General features: G+C 51.7%; 1 protein-coding gene across 1 annotated transcript; it reads left to right on the top strand.

Annotated features, from left to right (window-relative positions):
• Window positions 1–8,805: 8,805 nt before the first annotated feature.
• TMEM275 (transmembrane protein 275) lies at window positions 8,806–16,201 on the top strand. Its single transcript, XM_060399964.1, has one exon. It carries the CDS (start codon window positions 14,485–14,487, stop codon window positions 15,019–15,021), a length of 537 nt encoding a protein of 178 aa, XP_060255947.1. The 5' UTR covers window positions 8,806–14,484; the 3' UTR covers window positions 15,022–16,201.
• The last annotated feature ends 213 nt before the right edge of the window (window positions 16,202–16,414 follow it).

Below are 16,414 nucleotides of genomic sequence, written 5' to 3'. Positions count from 1 at the left end.
CACACCTCCTCACTGGGTGAGGGGCAGAGAGGGTGAACCAGAGACTGAGCCTGGGGCCACAGTTTCTTCATCCTCATATGGAAGGGGAGTGGTCCCTCCCAGACCACTATCAGGAGGAAGGTTTCCTGGCAGGTGATTCACAACAGGGCGGATTTATGAATGGATAAGTGAATGAATGAAGAGGGGGTTGGAGATGCTCCTCCAGCTGAACTCCCCAGATCCTGGAAAATCAGCACCTCAGACTCCCACAGTCCTTTCCAACACAGTCCAGCCGGGAGGCGCTGGTGCCCAGCATTCCCTCCTCCCACTCCCTCCTCCACCCTCTAGGAAACCCTTACAAATCCCACCAGGAGCTGTATAAGGGGCTCATGACCACACCTCTTTCTATGGTGCAGGATTGGTGGAGGGTGATTGGAGAAAGGGTGCTGAAAATAAGACTCATGTCTGGAAAAATCTTCCTGCTCCCACAGTTCCACCCTCCTCCCCCGCCCAGGGTGGGGAATCTCCCGCAGACTGAAGACAGAGTCAGTGCGACCTACACCCCTCACTCCGGAGTGAACGGCAAGGTATCCATCCCGAACTCAGACTCCAGAAGTCCAGACTGGGGAGCGTGTGGGCGGCTGAGAGTTCACTGCCAGGCGCTTGAAAAGCGTGAAACCTAGAAACCGGGAAGGGAGAAGGGCGGCGCAGAGCTGAAGCCAGAGAGGAGAGGAGACTTGGTGCGAATGACGATCCGTGGGGGCTCAAAGGGAGCAGAGGAGCCGCCACGTAGCTGAGAAGGGCGCTCAGAACCTGCGCAGCCCGCAGCCTGCCACTGGCCCCTCCCAGTCCCTGGGGGCTGCTTCCTGGCGCCCTCCTTCCCCCGCCCCTCCGCTAAGCCCGGGATTTGCAAGCAGTCAACCAGGTGAGTGAGGGGGACCAGCGGCCACTGCCCTACCCAGCCCCATCAAGTGGGCGCCCCGTGGCTGCCCTGCTCTCTAAGGATGCTTCCTCCCTTGAGGGGCCCCAGGCAGAACCAACCAAGAGGTGTTCACTGAACTGGCTCAGGCAAGTGCGAGCTACAGGTGTTGGGGGAGGCTGGAGAGAAGGCAAGAGGAGGGCAGGAGAGGGGAGAAGATGAGGAGGGTAGCTTTAGAACTAGAGGGGGTATTCCATCCAGTCCTAAACCCCAGAGGAATTGAGTAGCAGCAGACAAGAGGGCAAGGACCTGTGCCTTGAGCGCAGTCCTTTGAAAAGAGATGAGAACCACAGAGAGGGGAGACAGGAGAAGGGAACGCACAGCATGTAGCGGCTGCCTTGGGCCCCTCTGCTCTACCCTAACCCCTCCTACTCTTTAACTCAGTAAGAATCTGCCCTAGAGTCCACCTCCAGTCCCCACCCCGCTGCCCACCGCACCCTCTCAAGAAAGTAAGGAGGGAATCAGGGAGAAGTGGGCACAGAGCAACCTCCAAACCAGGAGACAGATAAAGGCAGGTGACAGTGGTCCCTCTGACCTTAACTATGTGTTTAACCAACATTCCCTGGGCACCTGGGGAGACCAGGGGGATGTGGCAGTGAAGAAGGAGGATATAACTCTGATCCTCAAGGTAGACCAGTGGGGGAATGTGGACCTGGACACAGGAGCTCCCCATCACCGAGGCAAAGGAAGGCTTCCTGGAGGAAGTGACGTCCCAGATGCGCTCTGAACTGGAGTCAGCCAGGTAAAGCAGCAGAAGCAGCGTGGTCACCCGACCACAGCTGGTGAGTTCAGCTCCACTCCAGCAAAATCAAGAGGGTGGCCTAGAGGGAGCCACGGCTGGGAAAGCCCAGGAGGGGTTCCCTTGGGAGTCGGAGGGGGCAGAGAGCTGCATGGGGTAGCAGTGAGACTAGAGAGGAAGAGATGGGCTCTAGAGACCCCTGGAGGGAAGCACCTGCAGGGCTGGTGTCGGACTGTGTGGAGGACAACCCAGGGCAGGAGGAGCAAGGATGAAGCTGGGTCTCTGGCTGTCAGTCTAGGCTTTGTGGGAGAGGATGAAGTTTAAGAGGCCTGTTTCCAGGAGGAGGAGAATGTTTCCAGGGAGGAGGGTTCAGCGGGTCCAGAGCTGTGGAGAGGTCACGAACAATCTTCACTGGATTCAGCAACGAGGAGGCAGCTGGTGGCCTTGGAGCCAGCAGTCAAGGGTGGTGGCACAGAAGCCATATGGGAGTGGATTGATCTTTGAGAAGAAGGTAAAGTGGGGGTGTAGCCAGTGCTCTCAAGAAGGGGGGGGCGAGGTTAAATGGAGGCAGATGTGGGAGAGATGGGGGCTTTGTTAGGTTTCAAGAGGGAGAGGCTTGAGTGCCTCCAAGAGGAGATGCAGGCGTGGCGAGGGGGTGATGGACACTGACGAGGAAGGGGGATGTCACCCCTGGGAGCCTTGAGGGCTGCCAGAGTCAAACCAAAGACAGGGATGCACAAAGGCCCTGCTGCCTAGGAGCTGATTTTCTTTTCACCTACGAAGCTTCGCAGTTTGGGCACAAATGTGGAGGAGGCAGAAAGCTGGACCCATGCAGAGCTGAGGCATCTCTGGCAGCTTTGACAGAAGGACAAAGGACCAAGTTGCAAGACACAGTAAACTGCAAGAGGGTAAGTGAAGTGAGGCAGTGTGGGTTCTCGGGTGGATGCAGAGAGAAGCAGAGACAAGAAGCTCATGGAGAAGAAGCAGAGCTCCAGGATGGCCTCAGATTAGAGCACAGTTACAGCTGGAGGCTGTGCAGTCATGGTGAGGAGCAGAGGTATCGAAAACACACAGGCTAAGATTTCTTTAATGTAATTTTATTTATTATTTCTGGCTGTGCTGGGTCGTCCTTGCTGCGCAGGCTTTCTCTAGGTGCAATGTGCAGGCTTCTCCTTGCTGCAGCCTCTCTTGTGGAGCCCAGGGCTTCAGTAGTTTTGGTGTGGGCTCTGGAGCTCAATAGCTGGCGCATGGGCTTGGCTGCTCTGGGGCATGTGGGATCTTCCTGGATCAGGGCTCAAACCTGTTTCTCCTGCAGTGGCAAGCAGATTCTTTACCACTGAGCCACCAGAGAAGCCCCACACAGCCTAGGTTTGAGTCCCAGCACTGCCACTTATTATCACCATGTCTGTGACCTTGGGCAAGTGACTCAACCCCTCTGAGCTTCTTTGTCCCCATCCAAAGCTGAAGATGGCAATAGCATCTATCTATAGGGTTGTCATAGGAGAAGGAAATGGCAACCCACTCCAGTGTTCTTGCCTGGAGAATCCCAGGGACAGGGGAGCCTGGTGGGCTGCCGTCTATGGGGTCGCACAGAGTTGGACATGACTGAAGTGACTTAGCATAAGGTTGTCACAGGGCTTAAATGAGTTAATGATGTAAAAGGCTTGGCATGCTGCAGTCCAGGGGGCTGCAAAGAGCTGGACATGACTGGGCAACTGTACAGCAACAACAATATAAAGACTTAAACCAGTGTTTGGCACATAGCAGCGCTGTACAGGTGTTTCTATAGTGGTAGCAACACAGCTTAGTCAAGAGTGGGATGGCTGGGTTTCTCAGAGGTGAAAGGGTTTCAGGGAGATGACAAGGGTGATGAGGGGAAGGGTGGCTGGGGCGGAAGGGAGGAACTGGGAACTGCAGAGGAGGAGCCAAGGCTCTAGGGGGGTGCAGGGTGAGGCAGTTGTGCAAAGGATGCCGAAGCCCCTCAGGGATTTGCACTGGAGGAGCAAGCGTACATCCCAAAGCCTTGGAAGGAGGTGGGCAGGAAGGGCAGTCCTCTGCAGACAGTCTGCCATCCATCTCCGTGCTTCCGGGGAGACAGGTCTCCAGAGGTGCCTCTGCTGGGCAGCAGCTTCCTCTCACCAGATAGGCAGGCAACGGAGAGTGGCTGGCTGGCCGGCTATGTGCTGGCCTGTGTCTTCAGCTCTCAGTGTGTAATGCACCTGTGTGTGTGTTTCTGGGTATATCCAGCCACTGAGTGTACACGTGTGATGCATGTGTGTATATGTGTGCACAAGCACTCAGGGATGAGGATCAAAGGCCGCAGGTGTCTGACACAGGAGCTGGGAAGCCACACCTCCAGACTTCATTCTCTCCGTTCTCTTGTTTCCAGAGAATCAGTGTGAGCCTCTGTGTTTGTGTGTGTGTGTGTGTGTGTGTGTGTGTCCATGCACACATGATTCTATTGCCTGGACAGGGTGTAGGGGGGCTCTAGGATTGGCTAGGGTGGGGGTGGTGACAGCTTTGGGGGCTCCCAGGAGGCAGATTTCAGTTGGCAGAAGCTGAGAATTTTCAGGGTAGTGAATAAGCCGGCAATGAGTAATGGTGATGTGGGAGGTTCCCTGAGGATGGAGGTGGGATGGAGGGGGACAGTGGGGAGGCCAGGGGAGGGGGTTGGCCCAGACTTCCTGGGATTGAAGGGGAACAGAAGGGCCCAAGCTCAGGGAAACAAAAGGGTTCACAGTGAGGGATTCAGACTGAGCAAATGAGGCACTTGGTTTCACATGGAGGACAGCGGGCGTGGTCCAGTGCCTGCTGCTTCGACCAAAGCCCCAGCCCCCTCACCCTCGCCCGGAAGTTCTGGGGCCCTTGCAGCAGGAACCTGGGACCAGGAGACCTGGCAGCTGCCCCCAGTTAAGCAACTGCTCTAGAACAACACAGACATCCCAGATTCAGGGACTGGGTGGGGCAGGCTGACCTGAAGGGGTTTCAGACAGAACCCCCCGCCCTAGGAGCTCGGCATCCACCCAACAGAGGACCACCCTCCTTAGGCCCCAAGCTTGTTGGCTGGATAGTAATAATCAATTGCAAATTTTTAAAATAATCAAACACCTCTATACCTTCCAGTAAGCAGAAAGTCTGCTGTAGCAAAACAACATGACTTTCAACCTGACAGAGCTGCGTTCGAGTCCCAGTTTTACCTATTACAACTGAGTAAACCATGTTCTCCTCTCCCAGCCTCAGTTTCTCACTGGGTGAACTGGGTTCAGGACTGCAACAGCTCACAGGGTCACGGTAGTGTTAGTCGCTTAGTCGCTCAGTCGTGTCCAACTCTTAGTGACCCCATGGACTGTAGCCCACCAGGCTCCTCCGTCCGTGGAATTCTCCAGGATAAAACACTGGAGTGGGCTGCCACTCCCTTCTCCAAGGGTTCTTCCCAACTCAGGGCTTGAACCCTGTATTTCGGGCTGATTCTTTACCATCTGAGCCACCAGGGAAGCCCCACAGGGTCATAGTAACGATTAAACACGTTAGTGCTGGGAAAAGGCTTCGCACAGAGTGGTTGTTCAATGTTAGTACCCCTCCTCCAAAATTAGAACCCCTGCCAAGCCCACTCCCGAATCAAGCAGTCAAGCAGCAGGTTACTTCTGCAGGGCAGGGTAGCGGGAATGACTTAATCACATCCCAAAGCAAAGAATAGCCATATTTCAGATGGATATACCATTTTTTGAGATCTTTTAATATGTTGGCAGTAATTTCTGAATAGGTTTCATGCCCACCCTCACAAACCACTAACAGCAGGAGGACGGATTCAGAGACAATCACCTGGTTCAACCTTTCCCTTTACATTCAGACAGCGGAAGCCCAGAGAGGGGCCCTGGCCCGCCCACACTGCCCCACCAGACCAAAGTCAAGAACCCTGGTCATCTGAGACACAGTCCCTCGTGTCTGCCTCTGCCCCAAATAGCGTTTATGGCCTGGACTCCCAAATAGAGTCCACACAGTCTCCCAGGAGAGGTAAGGCAGGGGGCAGTCTGGCTGCCTAACCAGAGTCAGGCACAGTGACCAGCAGGGGTCAGAGCCCTGACTTTGTAGGAAAAGGCCAGGGTCTGGTCTGGCTTGGCCACAGGTTCCCTGCATGACCTTCCTCACTCCAAACTTCAGTGTCACCACTGTGTAGATGATGGAATTGAACAAGGTGATTTCTACAGGTTCAGCAGCTTGGGTGCTCACTAAAATTCAAGATTCAGAGCAATGACCTTCCCTCCTGCTCAGGCAATGGGGTTGAGGACTGGACTCAGGATGAAAGAGAGTTTGAAGAGATATTTGAAGAGATAGCAATGGTGCAAACTTGGAGGATCCTGCTTCTGAATTTAAAGACTCCATAGAGAAGGGAATGGTAACCCACTCCAGTATTCTTGACTAAAAAATAGTGTGGACAGAGGAGCCTAGCAGGCTATAATCCATGGGGCCACAAAGAGTCAGACACGACTGAGCAACTGAGCACAATCCTAGAAGTGATGATTGTGACAATCACACATTGGCCAGGAAATCACAAATTGGCCAAGAAATGCAATCATAACATGTGTTCAGAGGGGAGAGTACCAAAACGATTTAGTGGATAGCACCAGTGACACCCACAGTGGAAGCCAGAGCACCCACTGCAAAACAGCATCCAACAGCCCCACCTGGAGGGCTACAATCCACCAGACAGAATGGGTAGTGCAGATGGGACTGCAACAGCTGAACAACTGCAGCACCTCCCTTGTGTGCCCCAGATCCCAATTAGCCAGGGTGGAGGCAGCTTCAGGGAGCTTCCCTGGTGGCTCAGATGGTAAAGAATCCGCCTGCAATACAGGAGACCTGGGTTCAATTCTTGGTTGAGAAGAAGATCCCCTGGAGGAGGGCATGGCAACCCACTCCAGTATTCCTGCCTGGAGAATCCCCATGGTCAGAGGAGCCTGGCAGGCTACAGTCCACAGGGTCGCAAAGAGTTGGACAGGACTGAGCAACTAAGCACAGCACAGCACAGGCAACTTCAGGAATCAGCCCAGCACCCATCTGCCCTTAGCCTGTTCTCTGCCTAGGGTGGAGACTCTGGGAGTAGTCTGTCTTCCAGAGTTAGTGCTGCCTCCTAGGAGCAGACAAGAATCACTCCTTGGCAATTAGCCCCTGGAAGCTCAGCTCTTGGGCAGGTATTCGCTTTAGTTGAACTGAGCCATGAAATTAAAAGACGCTTACTCCTTGGAAGGAAAGTTATGACCAACCTAGACAGCATGCTAAAAAGTAGAGACATTGCCAGCAAAGTCCATCTAGTCAAGGCTATGATTTTTCCAGTGGTCATATATGGATGTCAGAGTTGGACTATAATGAAAGCTGAGCGCTGAAGAATTGATGCTTTTGAACTGTGGTGTTGGAGAAGACTCTTAAGAGTCCTCTGGACTGCAAGGAGATCCAACCAGTCCATCCTAAAGGAGATCAGTCCTGGGTGTTCACTGGAAGGACTGATGTTGAAGCTGAAACTCCAATACTTTTTTGGCCACCTGATATGAAAAGCTGACTCACTTGAAAAGACCCTGATGCTGGGAAAGATTGAGGGCAGGAGAAGGGGACGACAGAGGTTGAGATGGTTGGATGGCATCACCGACTCAATGGACATGGGTTTGGTTGGACTCTGGGAGTTGGTGATGGACAGGGAGGCCAGGCGTGCTGCAGTTCATGGGGTCGCAAAGAGTCGGACACTACTGAGTGACTGAACTGAACTGAGTGTACTAAGCCAAGGAAGGAGCAAAGTGAGTTTACCTTCCTTAGTTCAGTTCAGTTCAGTTCAGTCGCTCAGTCGTGTCCGACTCTTTGCGACCCCATGAATCGCAGCACACCAGGCCTCCCTGTCCATCACCATCTCCCGGAGTTCACTCAGACTCACGTCCATCGAGTCAGTGATGCCAGCCAGCCATCTCATCCTGGGTTGTCCCCTTCTCCTCCTGCCCCCAATCTCTCCTAGCATCAGAGTCTTTTCCAATGAGTCAACTCTTCGCATGAGGTGGCCAAAGTACTGGAGCTTCAGCTTTAGCATCATTCCTTCCAAAGAAATCCCAGGGCTGATCTTCTTCAGAATGAATTGGTTGGATCTCCTTGCAGTCCAAGGGACCCTCAAGAGTCTTCTCCAACACCACGGTTCAAAAGCATCAATTCTTCGGTGCTCAGCCTTCTTCACACTCCAACTCTCACATCCATACATGACCACTGGAAAAACCATAGCCTTGACTAGACGGACCTTAGTCAGCAAAGTAATGTCTCTGCTTTTGAATATACTATCTAGGTTGGTCATAACTTTTCTTCCAAGGAGTAAGCGTCTTTTAATTTCATGGCTGCAGTCACCATCTGCAGTGATTTTGGAGCCCCAAAAAATAAAGTCTGACACTGTTTCTACTGTTTCCCCATCTATTTCCCATGAAGTGATGGGACCAGATGCCATGATCTTTGTTTTCTGAACGTTGAGCTTTAAGCCAACTTTTTCACTCTCCACTTTCACTTTCATCAAGAGGCTTTTTAGTTCCTCTTCACTTTCTGCCATAAGGGTGGTGTCATCTGCATATCTGAGGTTATTGATATTTCTCCCGGCAATCTTGATTCCAGCTTGTGTTTCTTCCAGCCCAGCGTTTCTCATGATGTACTCTGCATAGAAGTTAAATAAGCAGGGTGACAATATACAGCCTTGACGTACTTCTTTTCCTATTTGGAACCAATCTGTTGTTCCATGTCCAGTTCTAACTGTTGCTTCCTGACCTGCATACAGATTTCTCAAGAGGCAGGTCAGCTGGTCTGGTATTCCCATCTCTTTCAGAATTTTCCACAGTTTATTGTGATCCACACAGTCAAAGGCTTTGGCATAGTCAATAAAGCAGAAATAGATGTTTTTCTGGAACTCTCTTGCTTTTTCCATGATCCAGCAGATGTTGGCAATTTGATCTCTGGTTCCTCTGCCTTTTTTAAAACCAGCTTGAACATCAGGGAGTTCACGGTTCATGTATTGCTGAAGTCTGGCTTGGAGAATTTTGAGCATTACTTTACTAGCATGTGAGATGAGTGCAATTGTGCGGTAGTTTGAGCATTCTTTGGCATTGCTTTTCTTTGGAATTGGAATGAAAACTGACCTTTTTCAGTCCTGTGGCCACTGCTGAGTTTTCCAAACTTGCTGGCATATTGAGTGCAGCACTTTCACAGCATCATCTTTCAGGATTTGAAATAGCTCAACTGGAATTCCATCACCTCCACTAGCTTTGTTCATAGTGATGCTTTCTAAGGCCCACTTGACTTCACATTCCAAGATGTCTGGCTCTAGATTAGTGATCACATCATCATGATTATCTGGTTTGTGAAGATCTTTTTTGTATAGTTCTTCCATGTATTCTTGCCACCTCTTCTTAATATCTTCTGCTTCTGTTAGGTCCAGACCATTTCTGTCCTTTATCGAGCCCATCTTTGCATGAAATGTTCCCTTGGTATCTCTAATTTTCTTGAAGAGATCTCTAGTCTTTCCCATTCTGTTGTTTTCCTCTATTTCTTTGCATTGATCGCTAAAGAAGGCTTTCTTATCTCTTCTTGCTATTCTTTGGAACTCTGCATTCAGATGCTTATATCTTTCCTTTTCTCCTTTGCTTTTCACCTCTCTTCTTTTCACAGCTATTTGTAAGGCCTCCCCAGACAGCCATTTTGCTTTTTTGCTTTTTTTTTTTAACACAAAACACACCCTGTCCACTGCTGTCATGCTAATTAGAGGAGCTAATTTACAAAGCCTGTGCCCTGTGCTTCAGTCATTCAATAAGCGCTTAGCAAACCCAGCACTGTACTGGGTTGAGAACTTGTGCTTCGGGATCAGGACACCAGTTTTCAAATCCTGGCACCACCACTGATACTCATGGCCTTGGGAAACTTGAATCTTTCTGTACCTTAAAATCCTCATATATAAAATGGGGATATGACAATAATGCTTAATTGCATTCTGTGAAAATTAAATTAGATGTTATTAAAAAGTGCTCAATATAACACAGCTAACTTAGTCAGCTTTGAAAATGCTAATTTCAGATTCTCATCTAGACTTTTTTATGGCTAAGAAAGACTAGCCTGTGTCAGACCAACTCACTCACTGAGGATAACTAAAAGGCTGGATTAAACATTTAAGAAATCTGTTCAAAGGCATGGGAGAGCTACCAAGGCAATTGGTAAAGGCAGTAAGGGCTTGAGGGGCCAAGATCTCGAAGAAAAGAGAAGTAATATTTTATTTCACTTTTTTCCTTAAGGTATTTTCCGGTTTGTAGGGGGCAATGGCGACCACGGAGTTGGGAAGTCACAATTGGGATTTAGAGCCGAAAAAGGTGAAAGGCCCTGTTAAACACCTCCAGTTTTAATTGGGAGCCCAAAGGACTATCTTCTAGGAATACTGGCTAAACAGATATAGACCAGACTCAGGAAGACTGAACCATAGCTCCAAGTCAATGCAATAACAGATTGGGTTAAGGTGGCCTGTCCCTTCTTTAGCTGTCAGAAGCAAAAGTAAATCTTCTCTAAAAGGAGATAGTATTATCCAGGGCTCAAGCTATCTCTACAATGTTGGGCATTTAATTAAAAAATTATCTAGCATTACAGGAGATAACACTTAATGACCCAAAACCAAGAACGATAAAACAGACAATAGAAATAAGAGAGCCAGGTGTTGGAGTTTTCAGACATGGACTTCAAAGAGTTTAATACGTTCAAGAAAATACATAAGAGGAAGTTTTTTAGTAGAAAACTGGAATTTATGAAATAGAATCAAGTGGCAATTCTAGAACTAGAAAGTTGTAACAATTGAAATTAAGAACTGAATAGATGGATTTTACAGCAGAGAAGACCCAGGTGAAGACAGGATTAGTGAACTGGATGACAGATCAGTAGAATTAATAGCCAGAGAGAATGGGGAGGCGGGGGGCGGAATACTAGAAAATACAGAGTAGTGTTTTAGAGACGTGTGGGACAATGCCAAATGGGTGAACGTGTACACAATTAGGGTTCCAGAAGGAGAGAAGAGAAAGAAATGAGGAAAAGATAATGGCTGAAATTTTTCCAAAATGGGCAGAAATCAAGGCAGACTGTAGAAGCATCAGGAAGAACACAGAAGATAAAGAAAATCTCACCTTGGCACATCATAGTAAAACTGCCAAAACCCAAAGATAAAGAGTCTTCTCTGTAAAAGAAAAGAAACAAGAGCCTTGGGCCCTCTAGCCACCCAGGCTCCCCTACCCTTGTCCAGTGTCAGCTTTCAAGAGTCTGTTGTGAGGCGAGCTGAAGGGCTAGACTCCATCCCTCCCTCAGGGGCTCCCTGCATCAGCCTCAGACAGAGCCTTTCCCATAGAAAGGACAATGTCAGAAAATGATGAGGTGCAGAAGGGGTGAAATTTGGGAATCTCACAGCACCCCCTGAAGGCAACAGGAAGAAACTGTTGGGATTTACCTCCACATCAACCCCAAGGTCAAAAAAAAAGAAACAAGATTACCTACTGTGTGAACCAGACCACATGTTCTCTGATTCTGATCTCCCTTTTAGTCTAGCCACTAGACCCAAATCGACTTCCCTCTCTGAGCCTCCATTTCCTCAGTTGTAAGATGTGGCTGTTATGTATACTATCATGTAAGAATTGAATCGCCAGTCCATGTCTGACGTAGGGTGCAGCATGCTTGGGGCTGGTGCATGGGGATGACCCAGAGAGATGTTGTGGGGAGGGAGGTGAGAGGGGGGGTCATGTCTGGGAACGCATGTAAGAATTAAAGATTTTAAAATTTAAAAAAAAAAAAAGAAAAGAGGCTAAAAAAAAAAAGATGTGGCTGTTAATAAGCATCAAGCAAGTGTATCATTCAGTGATGTCATGGATGTGAAGATGCTTTGCAAACTGTAAATTGTTGTACCCCTTCAGCGGCTGCTACTACTGCCTGGCAGAACCAGCAGCTGCAGATTAAAGACAGCAGATGGTTCATGCAAACAGGGAGCTTCCCGAGGAATCTGTGGTCGGTAGATGCCCTCGAGGGTCAACATACGCTTTCTTTGCCAGGATTTTGGGGGCTCTGAATTCCTGCCAGTGCAGTGTGTCAGCCAGGAGCTTCTGGCTGGAGTCCCAGGAAAGCTGCTACTTTCCCTGATGCCACTTCCCAGCATGGTGCCAGGGAAGGGTGCCCTGTAGTCACCAGGTTGGGCAGACCTGGAAATGGCCTCCAGGCCTTCTAACCTGCTTGGGCCAAGCTGATTCCCACCTGGGTCCAGAGTGACAATGCAAACTGGCCTCACCTTTGTACACCCTGTCATCAAATTCTCTCCAACTCCCTTGTCAGGGCCTGTCCCTAAAGCCCTTCCACCTGAAGGGTGGAAACTGTTCCGATTCCAAACTCAATATGACCAACCCCTCAGATCTGAGGCCTGAGAGCCCCTTCTCTATCAGCCACCACTACACAACGTGACTAATATGGAATTCTCACTATGTTCTTCATTGTTCTAAGCACTTGATTTAGCTTAAAGCATTTAATCATCCTCACATCCCATCATGTAGGTTCTCATAATAGCCCCAATTACAGGTGTGAATTGGAGAAGGAAATGGCAACCCACTCCAGTATCCTTGCCTGGAAAATTCCATGTTCGGAGGAGCCTGGCAGGCTACAGTCCACGGGGTCACGAAGAGTTGGACACGACTGAGCAATTTCACTCACAGGCTTTCCCTGGTGGCTCAGCGGTAAAGAACCCACCTGCCAATGCAGACACGCAGGTTCGATTCCTGGGTCAGGAAGATCCCCTGGAGAAGGAAATGGCAACCCACTCCAGTATTCTTGCCTGGAAAATCCCATGGACAGAGAAGCCTGGCAGGCTATAGTCCATGGGGTCACAAAAGATTCAGACACGATTTAGCAACTAACCAACAATAATAGGTGTTAACACTGAAACACAGAGAGGCCCTGTGTCCAGGTCATGCTCTGTTACTCATCCGGCATGCTCATCCCAGCAGAGCATGGTTCTGATCACACCCCTCCCACTCCAACTCAGAACCCTTTTCTGACACTTTTTCACAATTCTAGCACAGTTCAGTTCAGTCGCTCAGTCGTGTCCGACTCTTTGCGACCCCATGAATCGCAGCACGCCAGGCCTCCCTGTCCATCACCAACTCCCGGAGTTCACTCAGGCTCACGTCCATCGAGTCCGTGATGCCATCCAGCCATCTCATCCTCTGTCGTCCCCTTCTCCTCCTGCCCCCAATCCCTCCCAGCATCAGAGTCTTTTCCAATGAGTCAACTCTTCCAAGGTGACAATATACAGCCTTGACGCACTCCTTTTCCTATTTGGAACCAGTCTGTTGTTCCATGTCCAGTTCTAGCACAGCTCCATGGCAATGATCTCATCCTCCAAGGGCCTTAATACCTGTGATTCCATGTTATAGAACAGAATTCTCAAAATAGATGTCTTAAATTCCCCAGACTCTGAAGCTTCTGTATGCATTCCCAGAATTCTAGAATCCAATGATAGATTCCACAACCAGTTACAACAAGAAAAACCTAGAAGGGGATCCTAGTACCCAGTGACTGGGCTTTCAAGTCTAGATTCAACAGTATAATCTTGGGGAACTAATGGGGGTAGGACTGGAATCTAATAGAATGTCCAGTCTAGGAAGGACCTGGGGCCTTGGGTCTGCTCCAGCCCAACCCATGTGGGGACTGTCCCTTCTCACTTGCCAACTGAAACCTCAGGAGCTCCTCACTGTCACAAGGTCACTCACTGGCCAGGCAGCTGGTCACGAGGTCCTGGCCTTGGATATTGGGTAAATCCACAGATCTCGCTGAGCTTCAGTTTCTTCCTCTGGACAAGCTGGGGCTAGACCAGATGGTTTCTAGGGCCTCTATTGCTCAGGGGAGGAAGTTGTCTAAATCCCAAGAGCTGCCCCTGCCCTCTGATTAAGACTACTGATCATGATCATCAGGTAATGAGCACCTAGGCACTGAGCTGAGCCCTTTATAGCTATTTACTCATTTAATTGTTTCCCTGGTGGCTCAGACAGGAGAGAATCCACCCACTATGCAGGAGGTCTGGGTTCGATCCCTGGGTTGGAAAGATTCCCCTGGAGGAGGGCAAGACAACCCACTCCAGTATTCTTGCCTGGAGAATCCCCATGGACAGGGGAGCCTGTAGGCAACAGTCCATGGTGTCGCAAAGAGTTGGACACAACTGAGGGACTAAGCACAGCACTCACTTAATTAGCCCAAGAAGGCTGCCTGGAGGAGGGGAGGTGGACCGTCTGTGTCTGTCTGGAGGACAAGAGGGAGTGGGGAGGGAGAGAAGATAGCAAGATCTGCCACGAGGAAATCCAAGGACACGGTGAAGAAGCCACTCTTCCCATGTGGGATGAGCTGTTGCTTCCCAGAGGCAGAGGCGGGAACTTGCCTGGCAATCCAGAGGTTAAGACTCCTGGCTTCCACTGCAAGGGGCCGGAGCCCTGGTCAGGGAAGCTCCCCATGCCGTCGAGGTGCGGCAAAAAAAAAAAAAAAAAAAAGTCTCACAGAGGCAGAGGCAGGGGCTAGCCAAGATGGCATGACCTCTGCGCTCCCAGGCACTGAACAGAGCCACAGAACCGAGGGTGGGGTGGAAAGCCCAGATGCCCAGCTGACCTCTCCGTTGCTCTCTGCCCACAGGACGACTGTGAGCTGAGCCCTGACATGTGGGCTGGCCGCGGCCGGCGGCAGGAGGAAACTGAGAGTGCCCGGAGTCCCCAGGTCGATGCCGCCCCCAGAGAAGAGCCAGGGGCCCCCGGCCCGGGCGCCCGCGGGCCGCGCTCAGGACCGGCTGCCCGGCCCGGCGTCCCCGGCGCTGTTCTGCGCCTGCGGCCTGTGCTTGCTGCTGGCGGGCGTGAACGTGACGCTGGTGGGCGCCTTCGCCTCCTTCGTCCCCGGACACAACGCGCCCCTCGTCGTGGGGCCGGCGCTGCTCGTGCTGGCGCTCGGCTTCTTCGCGGCCTGCTGTGTGTGTAGCCGCCGCCGCGGCCGCGCGCCCCGTTCGCGCTCGGCGGGCGCTGGGAGTCCCGGCCAGGGCGGCGGCGGCGGCGGGCGCGTGGCGCTGGAGATGGAGAGCAGCGAGCGCACGGCGCAGGACACCACGGCCGTGCAGCTGAGCCCCGCCGCCTCGGACGCGTCGTCCGGCCGCTCCAGCCCGGGCCCCGGGCCCTTCGCCCTGGACGCCCCCGCGCCCGCTGCAGTCTACGCGCCGCGCGCCGACGGGGTCCGGCTCGACCTGCCCCGGGAGCGCGTCGCCCCCTAGTGAACTGGGTTCCCGGCCCTGACTTCCACTGTCCCGGTTCCCTCCCATCAGTGCCATTGAAGAAAACACAGGGAGGAGGCGAAAGACAAGAAAAAGGAATTTTTCCTATGGGTCCGGGGCTGGGCACAGGTGGCCTCTTCTGTCCCATCTCTGGAACTTCCGGGGGCGGGGTGGGGAGGGGAATGTGATGACAGTGCCCGGCACCGCACCGACAGCCCTCAAAGGAGGGAGCAATGCCTTGGCCCTTTGGGTGCGGTCCGCTGGGTTCTAGTTTACCTCACTCTCCAGACGTCCCGGCGATGGCACCCCACTCCAATACTCTTGCCTGGAAAATCCCATGGACAGAGGAGCCTGGTAGGCTGCGGTCCATGGGGTCGCGAAAAGTCGGACACGATGGAGCGACTTCCCTTTCACTTTTCACTTTCATGCATTGGAGAAGGACATGGCAACCCACTCCAGTGTTCTTCCTGGAGAATCCCAGGGACTGGGGAGCCTGGTGGGCTGCCGTCTCTGGGGTCGCACAGAGTCGGACACGACTGAAGCGACTTAGCAGCAGCAGCAGCAGCCAGACATCCCGGAACTGGGCTGCTGCACCGTCCCCACGCCCGACCCGCCACCCATGGCATGTGGGTACTGTGAACAGAGCCACTCTGAGGCGGTTAACTCAGCAAGGCCCTGGAGGGGTGGGAGGAAGTGGGGAGACACAACCAGTCTCAGCCTGGGTTGTCTCCTGTGCCCGCCTGCTGTGAAAGGCTTTGAGCTCCCTTCCCGCCCCTCCCTGACCTCCTTGTCTCTACCCCAACCTGACCCTTTGGGATTGATGCCAGGGAGGATCTTATTTGAGCCAGATCATCCATAAGGTAGAGCTGGGTTGAGCATACTCCCATCCTTTCTGCTGGTGGCACAGACGGTAAAGAACCCTGCAATGCGAGAGACCCAGGTTCTATCCTTGGGTAGGTAAGATTCCCTGGAGAAGGGACTGGCTACCCACTCCAGTATTCTTGCCTGGAGAATTCCATGGAAAGAGGAGCCTGAGTGAGCTGATCTACAAACACAGAGCAGGGTGGGCTGGGGGAGATAGGGAGGAGTGGTGAGGAGGCTCCTGCCACCCTGAAGTTCTCCACCTGAACCTCACTGTGCATTCCCGCTATGCCTCACTCTGCTCCTTAATAAAGCACCTTTGGAGTCAAGTCCTGACGGCAAGACCTCTGATCCTGAACCCTGGAGTCTTCAGTCCTCCCAGCCAGTGCCTGGTGCTTCATCATCTCAGCACCAGCTCCTCTTGGAGAACTAGAAGAGAGCCCCAGAAGTGTGTGACTGTGAACAAAAGACTGTCTGAGATTGTGTGTACCTGTGAACAGCTGTGGAAGCAGAGTGTCAGATTGAGGGGGGT

The sequence above is a fragment of the Ovis aries genome, chromosome 1, assembly GCF_016772045.2.
Source record: "Ovis aries strain OAR_USU_Benz2616 breed Rambouillet chromosome 1, ARS-UI_Ramb_v3.0, whole genome shotgun sequence".
Lineage (NCBI taxonomy): Eukaryota > Metazoa > Chordata > Mammalia > Artiodactyla > Bovidae > Ovis > Ovis aries.
Note: the sequence above shows the minus strand (reverse complement) of the source record. Positions and strands in the feature narration are given on the sequence as shown.

Excerpts from the sequence above, each read along its gene's own strand:
- TMEM275 (XM_060399964.1), top strand. The coding sequence starts at position 14,485 with ATGCCGCCCCCAGAGAAGAGCCAGGGGCCCCCGGCCCGGGCGCCCGCG.